Source organism: Panicum virgatum, chromosome 4N, assembly GCF_016808335.1.
Source record: "Panicum virgatum strain AP13 chromosome 4N, P.virgatum_v5, whole genome shotgun sequence".
NCBI lineage: Eukaryota > Viridiplantae > Streptophyta > Magnoliopsida > Poales > Poaceae > Panicum > Panicum virgatum.
This window is the reverse complement of record NC_053148.1, coordinates 9,937,700-9,963,909: the sequence shown is the minus strand read 5'-3', so window position 1 is coordinate 9,963,909 and position 26,210 is coordinate 9,937,700. Positions and strand designations below refer to the sequence as shown.

General features: G+C 44.1%; 2 protein-coding genes across 3 annotated transcripts; both read right to left on the bottom strand.

The window, feature by feature from the left end:
* Nucleotides 1–7,410: 7,410 nt before the first annotated feature.
* On the bottom strand, nt 7,411–20,518 carry LOC120669106 (receptor-like protein 9b). Its single transcript, XM_039948919.1, is given in 6 exon segments — nt 7,411–7,927; nt 7,929–7,989; nt 8,989–9,002; nt 15,272–16,442; nt 16,530–16,760; nt 20,119–20,518. Coding segments are annotated over 6 exon segments (2,394 nt in total).
* A 1,171-nt stretch (nt 20,519–21,689) lies between these two features.
* Nucleotides 21,690–26,198, bottom strand: LOC120670768 (LRR receptor-like serine/threonine-protein kinase GHR1). Of its 2 annotated transcripts, XM_039950913.1 has the most exons (6): nt 25,661–26,198; nt 24,877–25,035; nt 24,549–24,779; nt 24,231–24,461; nt 23,252–24,143; nt 21,690–23,019 (listed from the first exon to the last, which is right to left on the bottom strand). In XM_039950913.1, coding segments are annotated over exons 1-6 (1,887 nt in total). In that variant the 5' UTR covers nt 26,034–26,198; the 3' UTR covers nt 21,690–23,018. The 2 variants fall into 2 exon arrangements, with proteins under 2 accessions (XP_039806847.1, XP_039806846.1); XM_039950912.1 differs by having other exon boundaries at nt 21,690–24,143.
* Between the last annotated feature and the right edge of the window lie 12 nt (nt 26,199–26,210).

The following is a 26,210-nucleotide window of genomic DNA, read 5'->3' as shown; positions in this document are numbered from 1 at the left end:
AAGCAGCTCTCAAGCACAGCACACAAGGCACACAACCTTGCTCTCACACTCAAACTTGATCTAGCCTAGCACTCTCACTCACAAAGCTTGTGCTAAACCTAAGGATTTGATCTATATGTTCTTGGATGGCTTGGAGATGTTTTTTCAATGTGTATGGGGTTCCTCTAAACTCCAACACCTCTAAAAGTCTGGGGTGAGACCCTTATATAGCCCTCCAACTTATATTGCCCTCCAACTCAAAGTAGCCATTTGTAGCCGTTGGAGACTTTTTTTTTTGTGCAAGCTTCGGTTTAACCAGTGCCAAGTCGTCGGTTTAACCGGTCACTAATAGCATGAACTAGCTGTTGGCCCTTTCTGACAAGTTCTGCAGCTGAAATATGGTACTACCGGTTTAATCGGTGATAGAATCGGTTTAACCGGTGTTAAAAAAAATTTTTGGAGCAAAAAACATGCTCTCCGGATAATAGTACGGTGCATTACACGGATGCCTTTTTTACTAGCATCGGTTTAACCGGTCACTCTAAAAAATTAGCTTCAAGGTACTTCGTATTTTGGTCATAACTTTTTACTCTGAACTCCGATTTTGATGATATTGTACTCTATGGAAAGCTTGTGAAATTCTCTACAAGATTCTGCTGAAGTTCATCCCATTTGACCAAATTTTGAGTATCGTAATAATCGGTGATAGTGCATCGGTTTAACCGATGTCACACAGAAATTAGCTTATTCATGTTTTGATCATAACTTTTTACGCGGAACTCTGATTTTGATGATCTTAGGCTCTATGGAAACCTTATGAAATACTCTTCAGGAATATCCAAAAGTCCATCTCATTTGATCAAATTTTGAGTGTCGGTTAGACCGGTGCAGGGTCATTAGAAGAACCGGTGCTACTGTTTTTTGCAGAACTCGTCCAATTAAGCGTTTCTTTGAGTTGTTTCTTCATGTTTTGCTTTGCTATGATTTTTTATTATATTTTTGGAACCTAAAAAAATTCCGTTAGTCCCATTGATTGCATTGTCATTCGATCACCAAAATCACTCGAAATGGTATAAATGGGACCATGTTACACCGTTCCAGATCCGCCGCCCTATCTCTCTCCCCCTCCATCCATCTCTCTCTCACGCCGACGGGCAGCAATGACGCACGGCGGGATAGAGTGGAGTCGCGGCACACCAACGCGCGGGCCGGCGCGTAGCCGGGCAGTAGCAACGCGCGGCGGGGCGGAGAAGAGTGGCGGCGCCGCGTCTCGGGATCATGCGGTCGGGCAGTAGTGGGTGCGGTAGAGCAGAGCGGCGGCGCCGCGGCGGCATGGTAGTGCGCAACCAGAAGAGGAACATCAAGCCTTCGTCCGTGGTGCCCAACCCCGGCGCAGGCACAAGAGGTGTTTGGGCCGGCGAAGCATGGTGACAGTGCTCGGAGCCCATGGATCCCGGTGGCAGAGCGAGGGCTCGCGAGGCACCGGCGGCAGGGCGCGCGCGGCTCGGAACCATGGAGCACGTTATTTAACTTTTTCTAGACAGGCTCCCTGTGGTTCAAAGTTTCCCTAAGGTTTTCCATCCAAACTGTAGCGCAGATCCTCGTTTCCGTCAAAATTTTCCTTATAAGTCTTCCCATACTAAATTTTCTAGGGAAATGCTTTCCCTAGAGTTTTAGCTCTACGGAAATAGGTCAATTCCAGTGACCAATTATTTTTTTGAAATTTTTAGTATAACTGTTAAGAAGGCCACCACATTTTTTTGAGAGATATTAGAAATTATCACGTTAATCTAAAAAAGAGAAAAATGTATACCGTTGGTGTCAGCATCACGGGAACGGGCCCTTAGCCCTAGACAAATCAGGGGTAAGGGCATCTCCAAAAGACTCGGTATCCCGAGTTGGCTCGTGAAAAAAAACGAATCACTGTAAAAACGGCTTCCAACAGGTTCTGCAGCCTGCTCGCTACTGCATCCGGTTCGTCATCCCCGCTAGTTCGCTCGGCGAATCTCCAGAGCGAGTCTGACTCGCCATCCGGCCCTCCCGCGCGCTTCCGCCCCTCCCGCGCACCCTCCGCGCTCCCGCGCCCTCCCACCACGGTCGCTGCCCCTGCACGGCTGCATCCATCACCGGCCACCGTAGGGCCCTGCTTCGGCCAAGCCAGCAAGGAAAGAAGAGGGACCGGGAGGTGGGGTGGAGGAGGAGGTGGGGACAGTGGCTGGCGCCGGGGAAGAGGAGGTGGGGGCCGGATAGGAGCCGCGTCGCTCCGCGTGGCCACCGGTGGCCGCGGGCCCTGCGCCGCCCGGCCACCTGCCGGGAGCCGCGCTGCTCCGTGTGGGTGCCGGTGGCCGCAGGCCCTGTGCCGCCCGGCCTCCTGCCGGGAGCCGCGCCGCTCCGCGTGGGCGCCGGCGGTCGCGGGAGCGTGCCCCCCTGCGCGGCTGCGCCGCCCTGGCCCGCCCGGCCTCTTGCTGGGCCTCTCGCTGGAGAAGGGCGTGGTACTCAGACGCCGGCGTCGAGGAGGGCGGTGGCGGAAGGGGATCGTGAGACCGGTGGAGAAGACAAGGAAGGAGGAAAAAGAGTATGACGTGTGGGACCTACGCATTTGGAGAGTGAGAAATAGATAGTCTGTTGGATTCAGCCTCTTAATACAGAGAGGAATTTGTTTACAGAGTTGGATGGAGACTCAAATAGAGAACCAAAAATGACTATTGTGTTGGAGATGCTCTAAGAGGAAACAATGGCCATTCCACGGGCAATGGGCCGAAACACAGGCACTAGCGTGGGGGCACCTCCGGGAAGGCACAATACCGAGGGTGGTCGTGCCCCCTCACAGTTGGGGCAATCCCTTCATGGTGAATGACCTGCCTGGTGGCACATTTAATGCGTCACCTTGCTACTGCAGGACGGGGTCCAAGGAGTCCAGGACAGCGTGCCTTCCCTGTAAAACAGCATGATTACAAGGGCGGCATGCTTACAGATGGCACCATGACCAGGCCAGGGGAGCCTCCCCCCGGATCACCTGGCGACGGATGGTGGGGTGGCCCCACCACTGCAACTTCCCATCACATCAAGCAAACATGGAGAAGAGTGATGGCGACCCCGAGGATGCTTCGGAAAAGATTCCGGAAGAAGCAAGGATCCCAGGACATCCCCAGGGCATCCCGAGGTCCTCGGGGAGGGACCCGGACAGAGACAGGTCTGCCCCGCAGGCCTGGGCCCTGCCCAGCGGGCAGGCACCACTTGCAGGTCGACGCCCACCTTAGGGTGCCACGTTCACACATAAGACGGTAAACCTCTCCCCACGGCCAGGGAGAAGGCTATAAGTAGAATAGATAGACAACATGTAAAAGGGACCGAACTCTCGGAGATCACAAGACTTAACCAAATATAACCACAAGCACACATGACGTAGGGTGTTACGCTCTCAGCAGCCCGAACCTATCTAAACTCTCTTGTCCACTAATCGTGACACGGACAGAATCCTACTGCGTGTTACACTGCTGGCCGAATCTCTAAATGGGGTTCCTATGAATTTCTGCTCGCGGTACTCACTCACCGTCAATTGAATTTTATTAAGATCTAATGTTCTACATTATTTTAAAGATTCCATATTAATTTGGTATTTTCTATCAGATTTAGACTTCATTAGCTTTTCTAAAGTACAAAGGATTTGGACTCCATCTTTCCATAATCATGTTTCCGATCAGGTAAATAAAAAAGGGAAAGGTGACATTATAAAACATGTCCACCGGTTTCTGGTTAGGTGCAAATAAAAGAGGAAACATAAAAAAAACATGACTGTTTTGAGCAAATCAAAGGTTTGGTCGATCAGGTTCCATGATCGACTCTGACACAAATGCGCTCACCCTCATCAATATATAAATAGAACGTTAATGCAATTCATACAATCAACTTGGTTTTGCTTGAATTTTTCTAGCCGAAATGATTTCTCCATCTTCTACCGCCATCCTCGCCATAGATTCGTCCACGGGATCACAAGTATTTGAACAACACACACTGCTACAAAAATCTTAACCGAGGCGGTCAAAAAGCATTAACCGAGGTGGTTTAGATAGTTTTTTTCAACCGCCTCGGTTAATTCCACGACTAACCGTGACCTGTGTGGTGGAGAGAGGGAGAAGGGAGAGAAATCTGAGACTCCAAACCCTAGCTAAGGAGGTATATATACACTAAGCGGGATATTGGGCCGAGATGGGCTATTTGGGCTCCAAGTTGGACCTATATTTTCCAAGACGGGCCTTATAGTGTGCCCGCCTCGGTTAATCTATTAACCGAGGTGTTTGTTTACAATAACCGCCTCAGTTAATTGATATTAACCGAGACGGTTATTTTAAAACTGCCCCGGTAAATCCATTTTGCGAGGTGGTTTTTTTAACCGCCTCGGTTAATGAATAATGACCGTGACAATTAATGCTGGCCATTAATCGAGGTGGTTATTTTTTCTGCCTGCCTCCGAGGTTTTTTTTAAAGGTCACGGTTAATTTTTTTTTGTAGTAGTGACAATCGAACCAATTTTCTAGCACATAAGATTTGTTACCTGGATTGCACATGCTGCTACAAAGTTTTCAGTTTAGGTCAGGTTCTGTACACAGTAAGTTCCATACAAATCTATACAACTGCAGATCTTTAGACATGACCAACAAATACCTTTTTATGAAAATATCATAATGGCATAAAAAAGACTTAGGCAGCTGGAAACAAACGGACAGGCATGGAACATTAAAGCGAAATAATATGAATGTGGAAATAGAATAATTTTGCAGTCGATTTTGTGGATATTATGTACATTGTTAAAAGAAATCACCATGTACGTCGAGAGGGTCTAGAAATTCCATGTTTATAAAAAAGAAAAGACCACCATTGGAACTATGAAGATCGAATGGTGCAGACTAATTCAAAGAATCCGTACCCGTATCGAATATGGTCAATAGATATACGAAACAATAGCAAGCAGTTGTTTAGATGCCGATAAATTTGAAAGATCAGGTGAGCTGGTCATTCATCACAAATTCACTTATTGTTACTCCGTGCTCCACGTTACTTGCTGCTAGTCTGGTCCTTGATGGCGGGCCTGTCATTGTCTCCAGGGCCCACGCCCTCCTCTACAGCTAGCTCTGTGACTCGATGAGATTGTTTCTGGGGGCTTCTTCGGTGGTCTTGGGCGACATCTCAGACCTAGAGACGCTGGAGGCTCTTGCATGCAGGGAGCTCCCAGGGAAGGATTTGCTTCTTCGTAATCCGGTACTGGCAAGTGTCTGCTCCAACATCATCCGGAGTATCAAGGGTGGGACAATGGGACCATATGGCCAGATTGTCCAAGAGATCAACATGACGGCCAAAGACTTTCAGTCCGTCCAGTTCATCCACGCATGTAGGTCCAGGCTCAAATGTATACATATTTAGGTTGTCATGTATGATTCCTCGATCCGCCAGTGGGTGTATGTAACTCCTATCATGTCTATGATCAACAAAATCTGTAGATGATGCTAAAAATTATCTAAAAAAATATGTTTAATCCCCTCCAAGCCATGCAGTGGTGGGCCCAGGATTTGAAGGTTGTGTATTCAAAAATTCAAAATGCAAAGCAAAATGGCTATTTTATACCTATTATTCGCATATATACATTTAGTATACCTTTAAATACTATAGATTAGCAAAAATAATTGGTATTCAGTGAATACCATTGCATGCCAAGTGGGCCCGCCCCTGAAGCCATGTACTATGATGGTTGTACCTAGTGGGCTTGCGACACTCGAGCATGAGCTCTTCCACATTGGCGAGCGCACTAAATGGAGTGGCAGGTCACGTAGATTGAGCAGCGATGAGAGACTAGATGAAAGGGTTCGCTTTGGTGAGCAGCATTGACTTAATGTGAAAATAGACAAAGGAAGCTTCAGGTTCTGCATATGGAGAGAAATAGTTCTTGCTCGATTGAAGGGGATCAAAACTCCTATGGCTAATTGGCCAAGTTGCAGCATAGAAATAAAACAGTCATACATGGTCAAGCTAGATAGCGTTGTGGCAACTTTGAAGAATACAGATCCTCAATGTGGAATGGTGCATTCTTTTTCCTGATTTTATAGTAGACAAAGAATACTAATCTCATATGCAAAGCTTATAAATATTTCATTACAATTCTGGTAAAAAGTGTGATTAAATAGTCACCACTGAGTTTTATGATTATTCAATGGTCTAAAAAATCAAAAGAATCAATATCGAATCCGATTAGTAAATAAATAAATTTGGAAATAGAAAAAGGAAAATATCAATTTGAACAAAGAGTACATGTTGAATACGATTAGTAAATATCTAACTTGAAATAAAAAATTAGTAATTCATTTATATACGAGTTGAGAAGCAAAATAACTAAATAAAGGGTCTAACATATACAATTAATGAATGATTAAAATTGGGAATTAAAACAATCAATTTTTTTTGAATTTCAATTTAGATTGGGAAGCTAATTACTTGCATAAAGAGCCGATGTATATTATAATTTTTTGATAGACAAAATTTGAATTAGGACTTATAATTACCATGATAATAAAAAATAATTTACACAATTGATTTTTATGATAATCTAATGATCTGTCTAAGAATACATGATAAGTACAATTGTAAATGATGAATAGCTAATTTCAGAATTAAAATAGTAGGAAGATTTTAGTACCCTATATTAAATTGTAACAAAAATAGCAAAACAAATAGTCCATGTCAATATCAATTAATCAATAACTAAATGCGAAAAAAGAAATAAAAAACAAATTTTAATTTCCATTGATATTTTAAACATATTAATTAAATAAAGAGACCATGTAGGAGTATGTTTATAGACAAGTTTTAAAATAAAAATATTATACTCATACTTTTATATTTAGTAGATAAATTTTGAAGTGAAACTCCCCCATTAAACAATGGAAGAGGTGACAAATGATAATTATGGAGAAAACTTACGTAATGAGCAATAAAATAAATTGTTTAAATAATTTATTTTCAAGTAAAAATAATCCAAAATGTTAGCCAGAAAAAGCTAGCTACCCGCACTATTTGCGCAGGGCACCTTGCTAGTTTATGCATACTTCAATGTTCTTTAAAAAACTTAGTTCATGAATCTGTGAAGCCTTAACAGTTCATATAAAGCTAGTTCAACTTTTTTTATATAAATTTAGAAGTTAATGTGTGAATCCGTTGTCAATGATAGTTTGGCTTGTACGCTAAAACCAACTGTTATGGAGAAAACTTATGTAATGAGCAAAAAAATAAAATTATTTAAATAATTTATTTTCAAGTGAAAAGAATCCAAAATATTAGCTGGAAAAAGCTAGCTACCTGCACTATTTGCGCAGGGCACCTCGCTAGTTTATACATACTTCAATGTTCTTTAAAAAACTTAATTCGTGAATCTGTGAAGCCTTAACAGTTGTACGCCACGGATAACACCTCCAGCATCGATAGCCTGGTTAGCTGCCATGGGATCGATCCGGTCAGCTTGTTGTGTGACAGGTCCAGGCTTTCGATCTCACTCATGTTTGCAATGCTTGTCGGGATTTGGCCACTGAAGAAATTGTTGGATAGATTGAGGGACTTGATATGGCTCAGATTCCCGAGCTCCCATGGAATTTCCCCAGACAGCTTGTTCGCAGATAGGTCGATGCCCGACATCAAATCAGAGAAGTCGAAACCAAATGTGTATTGATTCCCTTTTGTACCAAAGGTGAAGACTGTGTCTTTGCTAAGTTCAAAAATGAAGCCTCTGTCGTTCAACTCTATTTTAAAATAACTTTCCGCTGTAAAATCTATAGGCACTGGGAAAGGATAATCATATTGTACTGTTTCACGGCCACAAAAGATTCTGCCAAGACATGGCGGCAACGAACCTGGCAGCTTGTTATGTGACAAGTCAACTATCCTAGGGCAGAGATTACACAAGTGGAGTGACCTGCCCTTCAAACTCATTCCAACCTAAGGAGAGTACATTGATGTTATCAAGATCTTCTTGTTAGAATTGCCAAAACTTAATATTAGTGGCACGTTACCCAAGATCTTAACATAACCTAGTTCATGACAAATCAATCTAATGCGGAATAAATGGTAATCATTATACCAGCGTTAGCAGTTGCAGCAGCCATTTATGCCTAATCCGTAGAGGAAGTAGGCGTTCTTGTCGGTGTAGAAGATGCAGCAGCGAATCAGCGTCCTTCGGGCGCCAAACGGGAGTGCTTGGCCTTCCAAACCCCTCCAGTGCCCTTAGCGATCAGACTAGCGGTGGCTAGGGTTTTAGAATGACGTGAATGGGTCATTAAGGTGCTAACCACGACGTTATATTTATAGGCACTGTGGGGCTGGGGGCCAGCCTCTGGAAACGGGCCTAATGGGCCTGCTGATCACAGCCCATTAGAGTTTTGTCATTATGTTTCCTTAATCATGTTTAGGTGGTTTAAACGCTTTCCTTAATAGTGAAGATCACATATATCTTAATTGAAATATTTCCAACATTCTCCCACTTGATCGAACGGTTAAGGCTAATGTTCGTATCATACTAATGTTCACCCTTAGTAGTAACAGAAAGTACCGGACCAATGCGTCGTCAGTAGCTTGATGCACTACTGGGACCCCATTACCCACAGTCTCACTGAAACACCTCGGTAGAACGCTTATTCGTTAGTTGGGAGTCATAATGGCCCTAAACCAGGACCTAAAGACTATCCACCAAACCCATATTAGTAACATGTTGCTTAAACACGTTCGGTGGTAAGCCTTTAGTGAGCGGATCCGCTAACATAGAATTAGTTCTTATGTGCTCAATCTTAATGGTTCGATCTGGCATCTTTCTTTCCCAACACGATACTTAAGGTCAATGTGTTTGGAAGCACCACTTGACTTGTTGTTACTCGAAAAGAATACTGCAGACTGATTATCGCAGTATAACGTTATAGGTTCCGTAATGCTGTCAATTACCTTGAGACCCGGAATAAAAATTTTAAGCCAAACAGCCTGTCCAGTTGCTTCATAGCATGCCACAAACTCAGCTTGCATCGTCAACGCTGCAACAAAACTTTGCTTAGAGCTTTTCCATGATATAGCTCCACCAGCTAACGTGTAGATATATCCTGATGTAGATTCCCTACTATCCACACATCCAGCAAAGTCAGCATCAGTATAACCCACAACTTCAAGGTTATCTGATCTTCTGTATGTGAGCATGAAGTCTTTAGTGCCTTGGCAGTAACGTAATGCCTTCTTGACACCAACCCAGTGGACCTTTCCGGGATTTTTCTGATATCTTTCAAACATTCCGGTAGCAAATGCCAAGTCAGGACGCGTACAGACTTGTGCATACATCAGGCTTCCGACAGCTGAAGCATAAGGTATGTCCTTCATCTCATCTAATTCCAATTGGTTCTTAGGACATTGGGCTTCACTAAACTTATCGCCCTTCGCTAATGGAATAGGTGTGGCCTTACTCTTATCCATATTAAATCTATTAAGCATTTTCTCAATATATGCTTTTTGAGACAATCCTAGTACTCCTTTGGTCCTATCTCGGTGTATCTCAATGCCCAGAACATAAGAGGCTTCACCAAGATCTTTCATATCAAAATTGGATGAAAGAAATCCCTTTGTCTCATGCAGCATACGCTTATCGCTGCTCGCTAATAGGATATCATCCACATAAAGCACTAGAATTATAAATTTACCACCCTTTATCTTAGTGTAGATACAATTATCCACATCATTCTCCTTAAATCCGAATTTCTTAATCACTTGATCGAATTTAAGGTTCCACTGTCTTGACGCTTGCTTAAGCCCGTAAATAGATTTCTTAAGTCTGCATCCTAAATGTTCCTTGCCCTTCACAACAAAACCTTCCGGTTGTGCCATGAAGATGGTTTCATCCAAGTCACCATTAAGGAATGCAGTTTTGACATCCATCTGATGTAGCTCTAAGTCATAATGAGCCACTAGCGCCATAACGATTCTGAATGAATCTTTCTTAGACACAGGGGAGAAAGTTTCATTATAACCAACCCCTTCCTTTTGTGTAAAACCTTTGGCTACAAGCCTTGCTTTGAATCGTTCGACATTCCCTTTAGAATCACGTTTAGTCTTGTAGACCCATTTACATCCTACTGATTTGACTCCATTAGGAATATCTACCAGATCCCAAACATCATTGGAACTCATGGACTTAAGCTCTTCTTCCATGGCCTCAACCCATTTGGCAGAGTTCTCACATGATACTGCCTCTCTAAACGAGTTAGGATCATCAGCTTTCCCAATATCATACATGTCTTCACTTAAGTATGTCTCATAATCAGAGAAAACTGTCTGTTTCCTAGCCCGCTGTGATCTTCTTAATGGTTCAACAGGCTGAGGTGCTGGTTGAGGTGCAGTCTGAGGCACCTCGACAGGGTTCTCAACTTCAGCATTAGGCGCCATTTGCTCATCTCGTTGTTCGCTCGCAGGCTCAGGAGCTACTTCAACAGGCGGAGCAGCGCTAGTACTCTGAACATGAGGCGTAATCTGAACAGATGGTGTACTCTGAACGGAAGGAACGAACAGCGGCACTAACTGAGGTGTTACTGTTTCTTGAATCACTGGGATGGGAAGCTCAGCCCGTATTTCTTCAAGATTAATTTCCCTCCACGGAAAGCTCCCACTGATTCCTGCATCCTCTAGGAATACAGCCTGCCTGGTCTCAACGAACTTAGTGAAACGATCAGGACAGTAGAATCGGTATCCCTTAGACTTATCAGGGTATCCGATGAAATAGCAGCTCACCGTCTTATCATCTAATTTCTTTTGCTGTGGATTAAATAACTTAGCTTCGGCTGGACAGCCCCACACACGCAAATAATTAAGCGATGGCTTCTTCCCAAACCACAACTCATAAGGTGTTTTTGGCACGGATTTGGAAGGAACACGATTAAGTATGTGTGCACCTATTTTTAATGTTTCCATCCACAGCTCCACAGACAAAGTAGAATAACTAAGCATGCTACGTACCATGTCCATTAGTGTACGATTACGATGCTCAGCAACTCCGTTTTGCTGTGGTTCGCCCGGCATACTGTACTGGGCCTTTATACCATTCTCTTCAAGATACTTAGCGAATGGTCCAGGTACTTGGCCGAATGGAGCATGTCTCCCATAATATTCACCACCTTGATCCGATCTCACTAATTTAATAGTGACATTATGCTGATTTTCCACTTCAGGCTTGAATATTTTGAATTTATCTAATGACTCGGATTGATCACGAATGGGGTAAATATAACCATAACGAGAGAAGTCATCTGTGAAAGTAATGAACGAGTCAAAACCATCAACAGACTTTACTGGGAACGGGCCACAAATAACAGTATGAATTATTTCTAATAGGCCCGAACTCCGAGTAGCTCCTTTCTTAATTGTCTTAGCGAATTTCCCCTTAATACAATCAACGCATTGTTGATCTAAATCTTAGAGATCTAATGAATGGAGTATCTCTTCTCTTATGAGATGCTCAATTCTCCCCCTAGAAATGTGGCCCAAACGACAATGCCACAATTTCGAAGAAGTCTCATCATCACGCTTACGCTTATGCGATACATCATCCACATTCATTTCAGAATAAACATTATCAAGAGAGAGCAAATAAAGATCGCCTTGCAAATGACCAAGGCCCACACTTAAATTATGAAATTTAATGTTGCACACAGAGTTTCCAAACTCACAAATATGTCTCGACTTATCTAAACGTGAAACAGAAATAAGGTTTCTCTTCAAACTAGGAACATAAAGAACATCATGCAAACTAAGGTTGAAGCCACCTGGTAACTCCAAATTGAAGCTCCCAATGCCTTCAACCTTCACTTCATTGCCATCAGCCACTCTTAGGCTTCGCTCCCCCTCTCTTATAGTTCGGATCGAACTGAATACCTGCAGTGAATTGGAAATGTGCACAGTGGCACCTGAGTCAATCCACCAAGTATTAGGAGAAAAATTCACTAAGAATGATTCATCAATAAAAGATACATAATCAGTAATTGTACATTTGTTCTTAAGCCACTCCTTAAATCCATGGCAATCCTTCTGCTCATGTTTATGTGACTTGCAGAACTTGCACAGCCTCTCATTAGAGGTCTTCTTATGTGACACGGCCTTGCTCTTATGGCCCTTAAACTTTCTCTTATGCTGCCTGCTGCTGCCAGACTCAGCCTGATGCTTAGGAGTGTTGCTCATGCTAACACGCCCAAAGCGCTCGCTGACCATGTTGACAGCATCCTTCATCCTTTCAGCTTTCTGCCTTTCTTCTTCCTCAACACAGTAGCTAATGAGCTCAGCCATGCTCCAAGTCGCCTTCTGAGTGTTGTAGCTTATTTTGAAGGGAATGTACTGTACTGGCAGAAAAGTCATGATGAAGTGCACCAGAAAACCATCAGAGATAGCCATATCCAGTGTCTTCAGCTTATTTGCCATGTCACACATGCTCATAAAGTGCTCCCTGATTCCACTTTGCCCATCATACTGTGAAGTCAGCATCTTCATGATCAGGGTGCTAGCATAAGTCTTGGAAGAACTCTTAAAGTTCTCCTCCACCTTGGCAATGTATGCCTTGGCGCTTAGATCATTACCATCCTGGTCCTTATCAGGAATAGCACCACAGATGGCCGGAGTGATCGTGTTCTTAATGATCATATTGGCCATCCTGTCTGATCTCTCCCACTTCTCAATGGCAGTACGATCACCATTGGGATCAGCGGGCTCTGCTGGCTTGTTTTGACGTAAGGCGAGATCATACTCGCACACAGCAATGGCAACATTAACATCTTTATACCAGCTTGGATAGTTGGTGCCATTCAGGGACTCAATGGATTTCAGATAGCCCGTCACAGTGTTCACTGAAAATTATGAGAACAATAACTTCATTAAACTCACAATTAAGATGCGCATAAGAAGTATGGAATTAACCCTACGATGGTCTGATTAAAATCATACACAAATTTCAATTTGCATCACCGATGGGGAAAACAAACGAAATTTATCATTAAAACTCATAATTGAATCAACGATGGTCAGAATTAATTACAAGTGCTCTAAATAAACTTCCCGATGGTTCCATTTAAATAGAGTGCATCTTAATTGCTTATGGTGGATAAACATAATTTTCAGCGAATAAATGCAATTAAAATATAATTAAAAGCATTTACATAACTCATGGAAAATTAAATAAACATAATGCTGGTAATATAAGTGCAACAGAAATAATTAAAGTCTTTAAACATAACAGCAATTAAATTGAGTTTAAATCATTAAAACAGTAATACAAAAGGCTTTAACATCAAAACTGGGTTAAAAGCTTATAAACCAGCCCAAAACAACCCTTTCACGTGCGGCCCAAGTGTGTACCAGCCCAGTTTGGCCCATCAGCCGCAAACCCTAATCGCGGAGAGATCTCGACCGTCCGTTCCGGTCGAAGGGCTGAAAACTGATCTAACATCATATATAAGGGAGGAGGCCGGTCGGAAAACCCTACTGCCTCACTGTTTTCCCTTCCATTTCCCTCAGACAGCAGCCGCCGCACGCTAGCGCTTCTCATCCGCGGCGCACCGCTCGTCGCTGTTCATGCGCTGGGCTCGGCCGCCGGATGCGCTCCCAGTGCTGTGCGCTGCTCACGCGCAGGCCCGGTGGCAGCGCAGCCTGCTGATGGCCGCGTGCTGGCTTGGGAGCTGCTTCGGCCGTCGCTTCCTCATGCGGGCGGGCTCCACAGGCAGGCCACGCGCCGCGAGGCACGGGCTCGCGGCCGCTGCTCGGTTCGCCGCCTTGTGCCGCGCGCCAGCGGGCCCGGCGGTGCCTGTGCGCGGGCTCGGCCGCCGCCTGGTGACCGCTCTGCGCACCGCTAGGAGCGCGTGTGCGGGCCACAGCCGCGTGTGACCAGCAGAGCCGCACGTTCTCATGCGCCGACCCTAGGATCTCGGGTCCCGGCCACCTGCCGCATGCGCGAGCCGCACTGACCTCGCCGCGTTACGCGGTGCAGTGCGGGCCCCGCGCTCAGGAACGTCGGCCGGTGCTCCATGGCCGCGAGTTCTTCTGATGTGCCATTGCCGGTCCTCCCGCCGGCGCCGCATGCGACCGAGTCGCGCGCGGCTTCGTCGGGGGGTCCTGTGATGGTGCTTGCTTATGCTCTGCAAACCAACTCATGGTCGCCATTAAGGTAAGATTCAATCTTAGGGTTAGGATTCATGAGGAATTTGGGGATTTCTTGAAGGGATCTGAAATTTGCATTCCCCTTCTTCTCAAATGCTTACTGATGCATCTAATTTCATGATTTTGGATCTAATTTGCGGAAAATTAACATGAACATAGGCTTAATTTGGGGAAAAACTTGGTACCGAAACCCTAGATCCCTAATTGCATTATTAATCATCAATTGCCTCGGTCTAAACATTAATTAGCATTAACATAAAACATTTGCATCTAATTCGAGACACTTAGCATTAACAGATCAAGATTTAACTTAAACTTGACCTAAACCGAATTAGATTAGATCTAATCTCGTGATCAGAAACCTAATTAACCATGATTTAGATCTAATCAAGCATGATTAATATGTGAATGCCATTTTGCAGGATCTAATTACATCTAAAACATGCATCAACCTTAACTGTGCAATAGGATCTAATCTGCACAGCACATATGGATCTTAAACCGACGAAAAACAGAGGCATGAATATGGCTCAAAATTGACTGTGCATGACTAGGTTAAGATGGCTCATGATACCGATTGTTAGAATTGCCAAAACTTAATATTAGTGGCACGTTACCTAGGATCTTAACATAACCTAGTTCATGACAAATCAATCTAATGCGGAATAAATGGTAATCATTATACCAGCGTTAGCAGTTGCAGCAGCCATTTACGTCTGATCCGTAGAGGAAGTAGGCGTTCTTGTCGGTGTAGAAGATGCAGCAGCAAATCGGCGTCCTTCGGGCGCCAAACGGGAGTGCTTGGCCTTCCAAACCCCTCCAGTGCCCTTAGCGATCAGACTAGCGGTGGCTAGGGTTTTAGAATGACGTGAATGGGTCATTAAGGTGCTAACCACGACCTTATATTTATAGGCACTATGGGGCTGGGGGGCAGCCTCTGGAAACGGGCCTAATGGGCCTGCTGATCACAGCCCATTAGGGTTTTGTCATTAGGTTTCCTTAATCGCGTTTAGATGGTTTAAACGCTTTCCTTAATAGTGAAGATCACATATATCTTAACTGAAATATTTCCAACACTTCTAACCAACTGAGGCTACCAGTCAACTTATTATACCTCATATCCAGTCTCGTAAGGTTTGGTGTGCTGAAAAGACCATGAGAGATATCTCCTGACAAGAAATTCCCCGACAGGTTAAGTTCACTTAGGGATGTACTGCTACACTTTGGTATTGGCCCGTTAATGTTGTTATCTGAAAGATCCAGAATCTCAATGCTTGTCAAGTTGCAAATCTTTGGATGAATGTTACCAGTCATACGGTTCCCAGAAAGATTTAAGACTTCTAATCCAGACAGATTCCAAAATGAAGTGTCAAGTTCGCCAGACAGCTTGTTATCATACAAACTCATGATTACCAAGCTTCCTGATAAAAGACGAGGCAGCGTTCCTTCAAGCTGGTTGTTTGAGATACTGAAGATCTGCATGTCCGGAAAATCAGTGAACACACAAGCTGGCAGTTCACCAGAAAAATGGATGTTCGACAGGTCCAGAAGTCGCATGCGGTTGATGTGGCACAATGACATTGGTATTTGTCCATAGAAGTTATTGTGATGAAAAACAAGAGTGGACAAGCATGGAAACATTGAGCCAAAGCCCACGGGTAACTGCCCTGTTATATGGTTGTTAGATATTAACATAGATTGCAGAGCAGTTTGGGGGTGCCCTGTTGGATCTAGGGATCCACTTAACGAGTTATTGCCAAGGTTTAGGTTAACCAGAGTTGCTTCCTTTGTAAACAGCCAGTTTGGCATGCTTCCTGACAAGATATTGTTGGACAAATCAAGCTCCTCCAAATAAAGCTGTGTGCGTAGTAAGTGTGGTTCTTTGATAATGGCTCTGTCAAGATCACAACCAGAGAGTGCTAGCCGTTTCAGTTGGAATGGAGGTACCCATCCAGGGATATTCACATGAACAACTAAATTAGTGTTCTCAGACAGGTCAATCTCTTCGAGTTTTGTGAGGTTACGCAGCCAATAGAATGATAGTTTGCCACTCAAATTATTCTGAAAAAAGCGAAGACTCTTGAGAGACAAAGAAAGATTTGAAGAGAGGCTTATAGGGATAGGTCCTTCAAACAGGTTTCCTGAGTGATCCAACCGCTCAATATGTGGAAGTGAAAACAAGAATGCAGAAAGATTCCCACCAAATTGATTTAAACTCAAACGCAGTTCCCGTATGTTTCTGAGGTAGCGAAATTCTGTTGAAAATATGAAGATCGTGTGACATTTCTCACATATCGATTTGAAAAATTGAACCCAAATTTGCAGGAAATGGTCTTTTTTACCTTGCTCGGTTGGAAGATCTCCGCTCATCAGGTTGTAGTTGAGATTTAACACTTCCAGTGAAGCCGGTTCTTCAACTGAAGACAAACTAATTGGAATACCTCCATCGAATGAATTCCCCGACAGATCTAGGATTTTATGGTGAGGAAGCACAAGCAAAGTCTTTGGGAGGCTTCCGTTGAACTCATTATGGCTCAAAATCAGTTCGCGCATGTTTGTAAGGTTTCCAAAAACTACAAAACATGCAGTTATACCAATATAATCAGCGGAGCCGATTCTTGATTCATCATTATGTGTCACAAGTACAAAGTGTTTGTTTCTGTACCTGCAACAGTAAGATCCCGCGCATTTCATTACTGTTGAGATCTAAGACTTGTAGCGAAACCAATTGCCCAATTGTCACGACCCCTGCCGGACAGTCCGGATGAAGGCCCGGACGGTCTGCCGCTCCTCTGTTTCGGCGGGCGAGTTATGCGTCGGCCATCCTCGTTCCCCGTGCCGTGTGTCGGGCGTCGCCGCCGACGAACCTTGTTCTGCGCATCCTCATCCGCGTCGAGTCCGCTCGCTCGCCCTCTCCGTCTCCATTTCGACCGGCTCCAAACCCTAGCTCCCGTTGCCCTCCACCATTGGCGCCGGCCCGAGCTCCTTGCCGCCGCCGATTCACCGCCCTTGGTGGGCCTCCCTCCGATTCCTCGCGCAGGGAGCATCTCCTCCCTCTCCTCGACTCGTTCCCCTCCTCATCCGGCCCTCTCTCTCGCCGTGCAGGGCCCTCGCCGAGCACCTCCGCCCGCCGCCGCTCGTCGCCGTCACGCCGCCTCCTCGCCGCCGCTCCCCGTGCTGTGCTTTGCCGGTGAGCTTCGCCGCCCCCCTGGGACACGCCGTGCGTGTGCCCCCTGCTCCTCTCCGGCCCTGCCTCGCTGCAACGCCTTGCGTCGCCGCCGCGAGCGACGCGCGCGTGCGCCGCACCCACGCCGCGGTCAAGGCCCCGGCTTGCCTTGACCCGGCCTGGGGTGGGCCGCTGGCCCTGGGGCCCACCTGTCGGCGCCTGGGGGTGTGGAATTCGAGTGACCTCGAGTGGATCTAGCATTTAGGGATCCTTGAGTTGTGTTGTGTTCTTATAAAATTCGTATAAATTCGTATAGATCTCCGAAAAATGTTAAACTTGTTTTGTTAGCTTCCTCTAGCTTAGATCTACCCATGAAAAATATTGTGTTGCATGATATCTTGCTGTATATTTATTTATGATTTATTGTTGCAAAAGTGAGTTAAATGTTTAGTTAATTGTGTACTACTCTAAAAATGTCAAACCAAATTTTACTAGACTCCTTGTGAAGTGTAGTTTCCAGTGATGCAACTTGCTCATATGTTTCCCTACTGTTTGTTAAGGATTTAGTGTGTTTTCATGCTTGCTGTCGGAAATATTGTCTATTGCATAACTCTTTGCAGAAAAATGATAAAATGGTGAAACCAATTTTATTAGCTTTGTTTTCTTGTCTAGCTTCTATGGTAATTTTCCTAAATTTGTTCAGTTAATTTTGCATGCCTTTTATGAATTTACTTGTATAGGATAGATGAAACTTGTAACATTAATAGTAATTCTAGAAAAGTGATTTTGACGCAAATCCATGTTTCATTCATAGCATGTCTTTTCATGTCACTGCATCATGCTAATGCATACGCATCATTTCATGCATAGCATTCCTTGCACAATTATGGCATCATGCTAATTTTTGCATCGCATTCATGCATTATAGTGACTGAGCCGTCGGAGGTCGAACCCGTGGAGCCCACCGAATCCGTTGAGACTGAACCCAGAGTCCAGTTTGTGGTCGAGCCCGAAGTTAACCCAGGCAAGCAGCTAAGCATAATTTCTTGCACCTATTTAATTTGATTAGTTTAGTTATATCACTTGGGTTTTGTTGGGTTATATATATATTATGTATGTATTGCATTCTTGTACCTATTTTGATGCACTATCCTTACTTGAATTGTTTAACCCCGTCCTTGCCACATGTTAGTCAGTTAATAACTTAATTTGATTAGATGCTTAGCCCTGCTTAGAATTCTCATCTTGCTTGCTAGAAAGTATGGCTAGAATATCACACTTACCGTTAATCCTTGATCGCACTGGTTCGGGTTGGGTGTTGATGAAGTAGTAGTACCGAGATTCGAGCGGAATGGTAGGACCTAGAGAATAAAGTCACATGGGCATAGTCTGCTTGGATCGATTAAGGACCGAGTGGATGACGTCGGTTTTGAGCACCTTTCCGTGCTACCACATATCCAATATAATGGTACGGATAAGCCAATTACATTTTTTGACTTGATCATTGATGTGCAGTCCTAGATACGTGGCTAAGGGCTATGCAGAGAGGCTTAGTGTGTCCCCGGATGGAACTATATGTAAGAAAGTTTAGAGATGTCCCCGGTGGAACTAAGTCTCTACGCGTAAGCTAGGTGTGAAGTTCAATGATCGAGCCTTGTTGGGAACGGTTGACGCGAGTACCCTTTATCCAACTTTGGCCGGTTGGGTGAGTCGCATGGTCCTTACGTCGTATGGGTAAAGTAGTACACTCTTGCAAGATTATAATCAATTCGAATTGCTGCGCTCGCGGTTATGAGCATGCTCTTTATCCCAGGAACTCCTCTTAGAAGTGCGGACATGTGGGAATGGATTTTAGTATCTTGGGAAGAACTATGTTATTCTTAGTACGTTCCACTAAAATTTAATGGGGGTTCGGGCAACATTAATTAACTTTGCTAGGTGTTAGTCTAGGGAGCTTATGCTTATGCAATAATTACTTACCCTTAAAGCTATTACTTGAGCCTTTGCATGATCCTTGCTTATTTAATCGCGTAAGTCTTGCGAGTACCTTTGTACTCAGGGTGCTTCTAACCCTAGTTGCAGGTGAACCGGAAGTGGTGTTCGGCCACTTCTACCCCGCCGATCCAGGTGCGGGGAAGGAGTATGTCATTGCGGCTGTGGTGGTGTCCTTGAGCAAGACACTGTCATCTTAAGTATGTTTTTATCGTATTAGAACTCCGAGAAAGTATATAAATGCAGTAAACTTTAAATTTCTGTTTAATATGGATTTCGTGAGCCCAAGGCTTGTGATGGAAATTAGTTTGAACCCTCCTATATCGAACTTGTAATATTAAGTGTGTAAAATTACTCTATGTGGATCATCGGCAATGTACGCGTTTGTATAACGGTACGTGTGCTTAATCCTGGGCATGTGGCAAACACGTACCGGGACTACCGGGTTTGCTCTCGTTTTGGGTAAATTGTGTTGATTAAGTGCCTCTAAGGTGTGGATTAGCACGTGGCGTGTCGAGAGACGAACACATGTTAGCCCTCAACTTAAAGGATTAATCAATAATTTCACATAAACCGAGTGTAAATTGGGCAGTTCTCACACCAATAGGTTCAAGGATTCTCTCTCTCAGCGAGTTTCCACTGAGGTTGAGATGCTGAAGCTTTGTCAGCAGGTTCAGCCGCCCTACTAACCCTGTGGAGGTTTTCATCTGTACAAGTTACATTGCAAACACTAGATGTTAATGGTATGTAGAACAGAGAAGTCGATTACGTACCGTCGGAACCTAGCGAGCTGGGATCAGGATATTTGCTCGACAAATCCAGAAATTGAAGTTCAGAGAATGCAGATAAGACCGTCATGTTGAAGCTCCAAAAATTCTGGCCACCATGCGTAGATGGAACTGTGGAAGAATCATATAGCTTCGAAAAGTCGAGACGAGACACTCTCTGTGTGCTGCCGCTGCAGTTGACGCGCTCCCACGAGCAGCAGTCGCCGCCGCGCCCCCACGACCGCGGCGCCGCGGCGCCTGCGCGCTCCAGGGAGGAGCGGATCTCCATCAGCGCCGCTCTCTCCCCCACGGAGCAGCCGTGCGAGGCGTGGTGGATGTTGGACAGGAGCACGCACAGGACGTGCGAGAGCAGGATGAACCGTCCCCATGGAATGCGGCTGCTCATAGCTGCTGCTGACGAGGGGAGCCACTACTAGAGAATTGACCATTGCCAACGGGCTATCACCGCCGGTTTAACATGAACCGGCGGTGGTAAGGTATCATCGCCGGGTCTACAGTAGGTGGCCGTAGTGGCGGTTGGAACCGGTGGTGATGCTGCTTATCACCGCCGGTTCGTGTTACGAACCGTTGGTGATGTCCTGCGAGCATATCACTATCGGTTTGTAACACGAACCGGCGGTGATAAGCAGCATCACCAACGGTTCGTATTTAGAACCGGCGGTGATAAGCCTGTACAGTACAAACCCCAACTCCTCCTTTCTCCCACCACCTTTCTTCTCCAACCCGACGGCCACACCTCTCTCCTCCATTGTTGCTGCCGGATTTTGCCGAAATTCTCATGAAACCTCACCATTCTTGATGTATTGGCTCCACCAACTTATTCTAAGGTTAGTAGCCATCAATTCATTGGCTTTGTACCCATTTTCTTGGGATTAATCATGCATTTCGTGACGAATTGATCAAGGAGGGGTTTTTTCTCCATTTTTGGATCATTTCTCATCATTGGGGCTTCTTTTTGTTGTTGTTTGAGAGAACCAACTTGTGATAGGTTTGTAGCTAGCAATCCATTTGATTCATAGTCTTTATCTTAGGATTAGTCATTCATTTTGTGATGAATTGATCAAGGAGAGTCTCTTTTTCTTCACTTTAGGATAATTTCTCATGAACACTCATCATGAAGTCATCATGGAGGCTCATTAAATTTTGAGGACTGGACTTCACATATTTGATTGAAGGTAAAAACTAGCTCTTTATGGTTAGATTGTTGTCATAATTTCGATGATTGGGATGTAAGGGGTCTTTCTTAATTAGTTTATAGGATATTTATTAATTATGATGATCGAGATGTAAATGTTTTTTCTTAATTAATTTAGATGGCATTTCTTAGTTTTGATGATAAGGAACTTGACAAAAATTGAAGTAGATATTTTAATTATTGAAGTAAAGCATCTTTCTTAATTGATTTAGATGGCCCTTAAAGTGTGATATTTGTTACGAAACTTGATAAACTGAAAATCTATGTGTTGAGATGATAATTTTACTAAATTCAGATTCTTGGATTTTTTCTTGTGTGCGTAGATGAATCGAGGTTGGATGTACGGTACAAAGGCTGGAAATTTGGATTTTGTCAATGGTGTGGACTCGTTTGTGCAGACTGCGAAGGCACACAAGAATCTACAAGATGATGGCCAAGGGCCAAAACAACCTGGAAATGATATCGATGTTTATTTGGAACCACTTCATTAGATCATCCACCAGTGGTTCCAAATAAACATTGATACCTTGGATTAGTAATGGCATCATGATGTAGGTCCGATTCATACACAACCAAGGAGGAAGGTTGTATATGCAAAGAGTTACAGGCCACGTACTGTGTTTGCTGCTCACCATGTTAAAAGGACACATCCCATCCGTACTCAAACCGAATCTTATGTTTCTTATTTCCTTTGCAAACCGATTTTTGTATTTGTAGTTGATAGCTCTCCACTGTGAACCATCTGCAGGGTGTCTGAGATTCCCATCAACGAGTCGATCTTCGGCATGCCACCTCATCAGCTTGGCAGTCTTCGCGTTTGCAAACAACCGTTTCAAACGAGGAATGATAGGAAAATACTAGACGACCTTGGCAGGTGGTCGTTTGTTGCGGTCACCTTTCATTGACAATGCCGATTCAGGACATTTGTACCGTGAAGCTGAGCACACTGGACATGCATCCAAGTCTTCATATTTGCTGTGATACAAGATGCAATCCTTAGGGCATGCATGGATCTTTTGTACCTCCAGTCCCATTGGGCAAATCATTTGCTTCGCCTGGTATGTGTTTTCAGGCAACCCGTTAAGGCTTGGCAGCAACTTCTGCAATAAGCTTAACAAATCATCAAATCCCTTGTCTGACAAACCATTACTAGACTTCATCTCCAATAGCATCAGGTTTGCTTCAAGTTTAGACACGCTGCAACTTGGGTAAAGTGGTGTTCTTGCATCTATCCTCATCTGCTCCAACTTCTTCAGATTCTTTTCGTCAAGAAAGTCCGGTTCCCCATCACGTATCATCTGGTCTAGTGCATCCACAACATCATCAGCAACTAATGTTTCCTGCATGGTTTCATTTACGCTTTCATGTCCGGTTTCCTCTACTATTTCCGGGTTAGTTGTTTCCTCCACTGTTTCATGCCTGTCCTCATGGACGGAGTGCATTGTCTCACCAACCTCACCGTGCTTGTTCCAAACTTGGTAGTTGGGCATAAAACCTCTAAATAACAGATGAAAGCGGATCTGCTCAACATTGCCAAACTGCTTCTGATTTTAGCAATCAATGCATGAGCAATACACGTAGCCATCATCTTGTAGATTCTTGTGTGCCTTCGCAGTCTGCACAAACGAGTCCACACCATTGACAAAATCCAAATTTCCAGCCTTTGTACCGTACATCCAACCTCGATTCATCTATGCACACAAGAAAACATCCAAGAATCTGAATTTAGTAAAATTATCATCTCAACACATAGATTTTCAGTTTATCAAGTTTCGTAACAAATATCACACTTTAAGGGCCATCTAAATCAATTAAGAAAGAGGCTTTACTTCAATAATTAAAATATCTACTTCAATTTTTGTCAAGTTTCTTATCATCAAAACTAAGAAATGCCATCTAAATTAATTTGGAACTCATGATTACCAAGCTTCCTGATTACCAAACAGCTTGTTATCATACAAACTCATGATTACCAAGCTTCCTGATAAAAGACGAGGCAGCGTTCCTTCAAGCTGGTTGTTTGAGATACTGAAGATCTGCATGTCCGGAAAATCAGTGAACACACAAGCTGGCAGTTCACCAGAAAAATGGTTGTTCGACAGGTCCAGAAGTCGCATGCGGTTGATGTGGCACAATGACATTGGTATTTGTCCATAGAAGTTATTGTCAGAAAAAGCAAGAGTGGACAAGCATGGAAACATTGAGCCAAAGCCCACGGGTAACTGCCCTGTTATATGGTTGTTAGATATGATCATAGATTGCAGAGCAGTTTGGGGGTGCCCTGTTGGATCTAGGGATCCACTTAACGAGTTATTGCCAAGGCTTAGGTCAACCAGAGTTGCTTCCTTTCTAAACAGCCAGTTTGGCATGCTTCCTGACAAGTTATTGTTGGACAAATCAAGCTCCTCCAAATGAAGCTGTGTGCGTAGAAAGTGTGGTTCTTTGATAATGGCTCTGTCAAGATCACAACCAGAGAGTGCTAGCCGTTTCAGTTGGAATGGAGGTACCCATCCAGGGATATTCACATGAACAACTAAATTAGTGTTCTCAGACAGGTCAATCTCTTCGAGTTTTGTGAGGTTACGCAGCCAATAGAATGATAGTTTGCCACTCAAATTATTCTGAGAAAAGCGAAGACTCTTGAGAGACAAAGAAAGATTTGAAGAGAGGCTTATAGGGATAGGTCCTTCAAACAGGTTTCCTGAGAGATCCAACTGCTCAATATGTGGAAGTGAAAACAAGAATGCCGAAAGGTTCCCACTGAATTGATTTAAACTCAAATCCAGTTCCCGTATGTTTCTGAGGTATCGAAATTCTGTTGAAAATGTGAAGATCATGTGACTTTCTGACATATCGATTTGAAAAATTGAACCCAAATTTGCAGGAAATGGTCACTTTTTACCTTGCTCCGTTGGAAGAGCTCCGCTCATTTTGTTGTTGCTGAGATTTAACACTTCCACTGAAGCCGGCTCTTCATCTGAAGACGGACTAATTGGAATACCTTCTACTAATGAATTCCATGAGAGATCTAGGATTTTAAAGTGAGGAAGAGAAAACAAGAATGCCGAAAGGTTCCCACTGAATTGATTGAAACTCAAACGCAGTTCCCGTATGTTTCTGAGGTAGCGAAATTCTGTTGAAAATATAAAGATTGTGTGACATTTCTCACATATCGATTTGAAAAATTGAACTCAAATTTGCAGGAAATGGTCTTTTTTACCTTGCTCGGTTGGAAGATCTCCGCTCATCAGGTTGTAGTTGAGATTTAACACTTCCAGTGAAGCCGGTTCTTCAACTGAAGACAAACTAATTGGAATACCTCCATCGAATGAATTCCCCGACAGATCTAGGATTTTAAGGTGAGGAAGCACAAGCAAAGTCTTTGGGAGGCTTCCGTCGAACTCATTATGGCTCAAAAACAGTTCGCGCATGTTCGTGAGGTTTCCAAAAGCTGCAAAACATGCAATTATACCAATATAATCAGCACTGTCGATTCTTGATAAATCAATATATGTCACAAGTACAAAAGTGTTTGTTCCAGCCTGTACCTGCAACAGGAAGATTCCTCATTTGATTAAAGTTGAGATCTAAGACTTGAAGTGAAACCAATTCCCCAATAGGTGCAAGGATACTACTATCTTCCAGCCAGTAGTTGCCACTGAGGTTGAGTTGCTGAAGCTTTGTGAGGTTCAGCAGCACTACTAACCCTGTGGAGGTTTTCATCTGTACAGGTTACATTGCCAAGACTAGAGTCTAGATGGTAATGGTATAAATACTAGGATTCACCGTGATAAGAAAATTACTAAAACATTAGATAACAACAACTACTCCATAGATCACATATGTGATAAGAGCACTAGCAGGGTGGAGGGTTCAGACATGGATAATGTGTACTGAAACGATTTCATCGTTATACAGATGGTCAGTTGTTGGGGGGGGGGGGGGGGGTGGTTTCTCATAGTGGCCATTCTCATAAACACTTTACCCATGGTTTTCAGATACAAAATGTCTTATTGCAAGATGAAAGCGGGTCAAATCTCAGAGTTCATATTTCTTGGTAGTACTGTTCCTCGCATTATTGGTTTTTTTAGCATGAATTCAAAGATCTCACATATTAATTGGTACACAGAACTCAACAGAAATGCAATGAACTGCACATTAATTTCCTGTATTATGTAATAACCTGGTGGTATAGTGAACACATCTGAATTTTCCATGCATGCTAGATTTAAATCTGGATATGGTAGTGTTTAGTATCTTGATGATGACCATGAATTGCATCTTGCATTTTATTAGACTAGTGTAGAACAGAGAAGCTGATCGGTTGCATACCGTCGGAACCTAGCGAGCTGGGATGATTGCTCGACAAATCCAGGAATTGAAGTTCAGAGAATGCAGAGAACACTGTCATGTTGAAGCTCCAATAATGCCCGCCATAATATAGATTCGAGAGGTCGAGATGAGACACTCTCCGTGTGCCGCCGCTGCCGCTGCAGTTGACGCGCTCCCACGAGCAGCAGTCGCCGCCGCGCCCCCACGAATCTGGCACCGCGGTGCCTGCACGCACCAGGGAGGAGCGGATCTCCATCAGCGCCGCTCTCTCCTCCACGGAGCAGCCGTGCGAGGCGTGGTGGATGTTGGAGATGAGCACGCACAGGACGTGCGAGAGCAGGAAGAACCGTTCCCATGGAATGCGGTTGCTCATAGCTGCTGCGCTGATGAGGGGAGATCCTCCTTCGATCGCCTGCTGCTCGTGTGTGTGCAGCAGCCATAGCGCGCAGGATGGTTATGACAGGCTTGTATAGGTCCTGCGTTGCTTGGCTGGTGGAAGAGAATCGCCCATGGTGGTTTTAAGCTCTGAGCGTGCTACGTACTGTACTCC

What these genes read in the sequence shown, in the direction of transcription:
- LOC120670768 (XM_039950912.1), bottom strand. Translation starts at nt 26,033, where the DNA reads ATGAGCAACCGCATTCCATGGGAACGGTTCTTCCTGCTCTCGCACGTC. An exon ending in GAGGAATCTTCCTGTTGCAG is followed by an intron (nt 24,780 to 24,876) that starts GTACAGGCTGGA and finishes CATGTTTTGCAG; the next exon opens with CTTTTGGAAACCTCACGAAC. An exon ending in AGCTCTTCCAACGGAGCAAG is followed by an intron (nt 24,144 to 24,230) that starts GTAAAAAGTGAC and finishes CATTTTCAACAG; the next exon opens with AATTTCGATACCTCAGAAAC.